We start from the raw sequence: 5,964 nt of genomic DNA, 5'->3' as shown, positions 1-5,964 counted from the left end.
GAAACGCTTACGCACAACGCCATTAATAACCGACAGCGGTAGTAGTCCAGCTGGTATCAGCTGGTTCGCTATAACAGCGATAGACAAAACGGCCGCAATCACCAACGCAGCGCTACAGCGAAAGGCTCTCCGTCGCCGTCGACGATTTGCTTCTGGCATGAATAATCGACGGGAGCGCGCCCGTCGGCGAAATCAGCAGATTCTCGCTTGTTCACTCAGCTGCTAGCGTTGTGATTCTGTGGACGCTGTTCCAGTAACAGCAGTTACTGTTGTCCACAGACCATCCGTGCACCTCAGTGAATCGTTGTATTTCAGCTGTGCAGCTACTATAGACTTTCCTTATTGGAAATTGTTACTAGCAGATCACTGCTGCGGTTCTCCGTCGCAGGCCCCCCTCAGCTGGACGAAGCTGTTGCTGCTGTTGACGCTCCATCCATCACTTAGTGGCTCGTAAAGCTTCTCGCGAGGTAACACTTCTCGCTTTGTGTCGGCCTGGTAAAGAGTTCAGATTGTAGTAGTGGCGCCCTATGGTTTCTACTGTTTGTTGTTTACATTCTGCATTCGACGCGTTTCGACGACGCTTTCTATAGCCATACATATGTCAGCTGTACAGAAACAGTAGAAGATGAAGGAGAGGTGGGTAGTGCAGAAGTCGGACGCGGTATGTTGACAGCGGACTGCGCACTATAGCAGACCACTCATCCTAAACATGGCCACAATTTATGCTGTGTCCCAGAATAATGTGTATTGCCCTCCGCCCAATGCTGTTTGGTAGTTGTCGAAATGCATTTATTACGAGAGTCAATGAAAAGAAGTAAAGAGCGGAGTTGTTTTAGAAAATCCGTTCATCCATCCATCCATTCATTCGTTAGTTCATGCTTCTCACCTAAGGGACTAATGCGTTATACATAGAAATATAGTGCAAAGTTTTTGCCATATTGTCGAAACAAATCGATCAGTTTTGTTTTTGCGATCATTGGTAGGTTAGGTGTCAAGTCAAACTGAATGAATCGGAAGTTGTTGGTGCTTGTATTCAGCCTATCATTTGATTTTTCCGTTTTGTGCTTCGGTCTGTCGCTAATGTTTGAATAGAAACAAAGTCAACTTGACGTAGGCGACTAGAGCGAGAGGACATGTACTTCGTTCATTGTAGAAAACAAAAACGGGGACACTCGCTTATCACCAACATGACTTGAAAGATAGGTACGAGTTTAGACGAAAGACTTGAGTAATCCCAACCTGAGAAATAGAAGCGAGACATGCCTTGCGGTTTAGAGAAGTCTATCAACCATATTTTTTTTCTTTAAAACGTCAGTCTGCAAGTATCTAATGATGAACATGTGGTAATGTTGAACATGATTTTGTCAACGGTTATTTGATACGCAGCATCCTCACTATAGACATGGTAGTGACTAGTAGGATCTCGAAAAATGTCGTGTCCTTTACACAACTGACCAGCCATACTATTTCGTTGGCCTGTTAGATGTACTACATGATCAAAAACTAATGTCCATTTTACTATTGAATAATTTACATGAGCATGATCTATATTGTCATGAAACTATTACGATACCTTCTAATCGAACCCAAATCCCTAATAAGCGACACCTTGTCGTGACCGTTCGTAAGAGACAGGACTATTTATTTGATTCAATCAATAATTAGATCTGCGGATTTTTAATAGCACTGGATGATAGGGAAATGTCTCTACGCGATAAACCTTTTTTACTACAATACCATTTTCCCTACCCTTCTCTGAGTCTATAAATACGTTGAGCAGACGATGTTTTTCGACTGCCTAAGTTCTTATGCGCATCGCATCGGAGTCGGTGATGTGCTCAGCAGGGGATTACCCTCTCTGTGTGACGCGGCCCGTATGCTTCCGCAGCTAGCTAAGACAATCTTGCTGCTGCAATGTTGTTTTCGTTGAATACTGAGAGTAACAAAGGCGGCTGCTGGACGCGGCCCTTGGGAAACGTTCTTTTCGTGAGTGGCCAACTATTTGTGCGCTTTTCTTTTTCTTTACCCCACAGTTACGTCGTTTGAAATTGTTGTGGACCTTCAGGTCATTCTGGGGAGCGAATTTCGCCAGAACGTTTAGCTTGCCAATAGTGGCTCTCAGTTGTTGCCTAGTTCTAACTGTGCTGAACGGTGTTTCGTCACGCCTCCAGTGTGCAGAGTCCTTTCGAAAAGCCCGAACAGGCCCGTGCCGTCGCTGAGGTTTATCATCCGCTTAGCGTAGTGGTAAGTTAGCTATTATGCAACGTGCTTCGCCGTATGATCAGCCGAACTGGATACAAATTGACCTCGGTTTACATCAGACTGATGTAAACCGCACAGACTGTGCGACCGTCTGTATTGCTGTTGTGGATCAGCTTGGAAGAGCTGGGAACGACGCTAAATTATGAATCGTTACGAGCGACGAACAATTTTCAAGTCACGTTAATTACGACCTCTTTTGTTGATTACATTGGTTCACCATAAGCTCTTTGGTGTAATATTCATTGATACAATTATCCTTGCGTTCAGTACCTATACGTTTGTTCGGGTAGGACGCGTAGCATTCACTTGCAGGCTAAAAATGTTTATTGTTCCCAGAGTTTTTTTGTAGTATTGTCTGTAGCCCAGTGTGACCCAGTGCGCTTACCTCTCTAATTTTTATTTTCGTTTATTATTTATTATTTTGATCATTAAGGCATGACGGCCAACCGGGTATGCGATGACACGATACTACACGTTCTCGTATTTTCTTCTCATAGTAGATAAATGTGCCGTTCGAGGATGCAAAGCGATCCTTTTTGCTCAAACTGCTTATCTAGATATAAGCCCACCAACTGCGCTCTTTCACGTGCACAGTCTGGCCATGTAGTCTTTATTTTACGATGATTCTGTCTTGTGTACGCAATTGCAAGTTACCAATGCTATGTACGGGGCAAAAGATACGATTGTGTTTATAACGTAGCACGCAGCCGACTAATCTATCATTGCATATATTATAAGTATCCTTTCATTTTCACCTTTGTTCGATTCTTTGTCTTACAATTTCCAAGTATTTAGGTATAATTTTAGCCTTAACTATATATATATATATATATACTCTCTGCTTTCTAGTTATATATATATATATATATATATATATATATATATATTTTTTTTTTTTTTCTTTTTAATGTATGATGACGTTTTATTTAGAATTTATAAATTCTGCTACTCTTCTACGAGAACAGCGTAAAATAGCGGCGCAAAAATGGGTCTGGGGTTAAACTTTTGTTCTCTGTTTCCATTTTTAGGTTGTGGACTATAGCTTCTGTTTTATACCGCAGTGATGTGGGCACGCAGAAAATAGGCCCGTGCGTGACATCAGGAACCGGTCAGAGGGCGACTAAGCAATCACGACTTTCGTGTATCGACAAATATAAAAAGGCGGCAAGACGTCGAAAAATAAAAAACTGCTAATCGTTAATAAGAACGAGATAAAAATAGGGAAGCTGTGGAAAGAGAAGAAGAGTGTGTGCGCCAACGTCTGAAACTATGCCTGAACAGAGCCCGATCAATTGGAGTAGCGAGAGTGGTGATCTAAGCCTGCTTGTGGCTATGGTAGGCTACAAGCCTGTCGGCGTGGGAAAACACTTTCAGATGCTCTTCATTCACGACAAATTTTGTCGTCTCGTGAACAAAGAGATGCCGACCCGCGTTCTCTGGGATCGGCTTGATGAAATGTATGATCTCGAAGCGCTTGATAAAAGCGAGATTGCGCCGTTTCCCAATTCGCGCGTACGTGATTTTGAGCTGCCGGACGACGAATTTGGTGATCTTATCGCGGCTAAAAAAAAAACGGCTGCAGCAACAGCAGCAGCAGCAACAACGACGACAACGACGACGACGACGACAACGACGACTACGGTGGTGGCCATAACATCAACAGGCAGCGGTAGCGAACAAGAAGAAGAAGATGAAGAGGACGACAGCGATGAGGAAAACGAAGCTGAAGTCGACACGAGAGGTAAAGACGGGGGTCAACCGCAACCTGCCGCGGCAAAACCGGCAGCTACCGGCGGGAAAACTGGCAAAGGTGACTGGACTCCCGCGAAAGCTTCACCGGTACCGACAGCACTCGCCAATAAAGCGAACAAGAACAAGGCGAATCTCGACTGCATGCTCCAGGACACAATGCCATCATCTTCGCCAGCCAGTTCTACGAAAAGTACAACGCCGGCTCCAGAAGCCGGCGGCAACGAGAAGAAATCTTCTGCTAGCACCACCACCAGTAGCAGCATTAAAGACAAGGATCGAGATCACCAAAAGGACGGAATTAAGGTCGGCTTTGACGGAGAAAAAAAGGAGACTCAAAAGGAACCGCAACAACAACAACAGCAGCAGCAGCAACAGGCTCGAAGGAGTACGGTGAAGGAGACGAAAAGCAGTGGAAAGGATGATAATAAAGACATACAAAAAAAAGAGTCCGGTAACATACGACGGACGACTACGGCTGACGTCAAGGCAAAAACTGACGGCGAACCAGTAAAAACGAAGCGGATCAGCGAGGCCCGCAAGGACCACGGCGATAAGAGGTCACGCATCTCGTCGGCAACGGACGATAAGCAAGATAGGGATAGCAAGGACAAGGACAGCAAGGAGTCAACGAAGGAGGTAAATGCTAAGGACAACGGCACTAGCAATAGCAATAACAGCAAGCCTGATTCTTCATCACAAGGATCGTCCAAGGCCGCACTGAAAACTCGACGCGAGAGTCGGCGTCCAGATTCGACTACATCCGGACGTAGGGATCCACCGAGACGGCGTAGTCGATCCCGAAATGTATCGCCTGCACCTTCCACTGGTTGTAGCCGAAACAGGAACGCGTCTCCTGCGACAAATCCTGGCCGCCGCAATTCGAGTCCTTCATCATCAACGAAGCGGACCGCATCACCAGCCATGCCGGCCAAAACTGCTCCATCTCCGGCTATGACAACGTCGCAGTCACGAAAGAGGGCCACTCGCTCTGAGACGAGCAGTCCTGCTAATCCTAAGCGGGTGAGGGCCAGGTAATTATCAATCGGAATTTGTATAGACGGAAGCAGTAATACTGCACGTTATCGTGGTGATTAATCGATTATCGACGTTGCTCTATATAGCTGGCACTACTAGCTTATTGGTATTCTGAGAGTAAGATATTTGAAATAAAGAAAGAAAAAGAACATATAGCAGAAACACTCTACAGGCAACCCTTGAAACGAATAAAATCACCTTAAGTAAAGAATTCGCTTACAATCTATAATTTATTCCAAGGATCAGGACACAATCTTAGATGGATGCTTTTCTATACCGAACAACGCATGAAACCGAAATTTAGCCTGTGAAGTAACTCTTTGTGCCTCAGTTCACCTGACGAGTAAATTTACTACCCATTATTGCTTTGAACAAATTTTTTGATAACAAAGAAGAGTAATCGGTGCTTACAGTTTAGCTGAGTCTTTAAAAGTAAATTATTAGTGATGTAAATATACAACGATAAATATCACAAAGGCACTTGCAGTGTGAAGTTATAGAATGAACGTAAGGAAAAGATTTACTTGTATCGCGTGTATGCGGTAGGTTATCTGCTGCTGCAAATGGACGAATAATCTAAGAATTTAGCCCGGAGTAGAGATTAAATAAATGATTGCAATGTATTATAGAGTTCTAGGATGAAGCCAAGATGGACGAGTTGTTTTTTTCGTAATAACTTTGAATTTCATTGTGAGGGCAAACTCTTCATTATCGTCACTTTTTTCTTTCAACATGTATATTGTGAGTGGATATATATGAATAGACAGCGGACAAAAAGCCTTAGACTAAATAGTATAATATGCACTGCATTTTAGTAATAAACATAATTTTTTACGTCAATTTAAAGCATCCGGTAACCGAAGTAGAGTAGCTAATTTTGCAGCGAATTGGAAAAATGCTAGAATACTTAGGCGT

The 5,964-nt window shown here is 43.7% G+C and overlaps 1 protein-coding gene across 4 annotated transcripts; it reads left to right on the top strand.

Annotated features, from left to right (window-relative positions):
- The first annotated feature begins 328 nt into the window (after nt 1–328).
- MrgBP (MRG/MORF4L binding protein) lies at nt 329–5,697 on the top strand. Of its 4 annotated transcripts, none has more exons than XM_022812089.2 (2): nt 329–467; nt 3,291–5,697. In XM_022812089.2, the coding sequence occupies exon 2, from the start codon at nt 3,532–3,534 to the stop codon at nt 5,047–5,049; it is 1,518 nt and encodes a 505-aa protein (XP_022667824.1). In that variant the 5' UTR covers nt 329–467; nt 3,291–3,531; the 3' UTR covers nt 5,050–5,697. The 4 variants fall into 4 exon arrangements, with proteins under 4 accessions (XP_022667824.1, XP_022667822.1, XP_022667821.1 ...); XM_022812087.2 differs by lacking the exon at nt 329–467 and adding an exon at nt 1,023–1,203; XM_022812086.2 differs by lacking the exon at nt 329–467 and adding an exon at nt 1,830–2,244.
- The last annotated feature ends 267 nt before the right edge of the window (nt 5,698–5,964 follow it).

Source organism: Varroa destructor, unplaced genomic scaffold, assembly GCF_002443255.2.
Source record: "Varroa destructor unplaced genomic scaffold, Vdes_3.0 BEIS01000006.1, whole genome shotgun sequence".
Taxonomy (NCBI): Eukaryota; Metazoa; Arthropoda; class Arachnida; order Mesostigmata; family Varroidae; genus Varroa; species Varroa destructor.
Note: the sequence above shows the minus strand (reverse complement) of the source record. Positions and strands in the feature narration are given on the sequence as shown.

Coding starts and splice junctions, on each gene's coding strand:
- MrgBP (XM_022812089.2), top strand. CDS start 3,532: ATGCCTGAACAGAGCCCGATCAATTGGAGTAGCGAGAGTGGTGATCTA.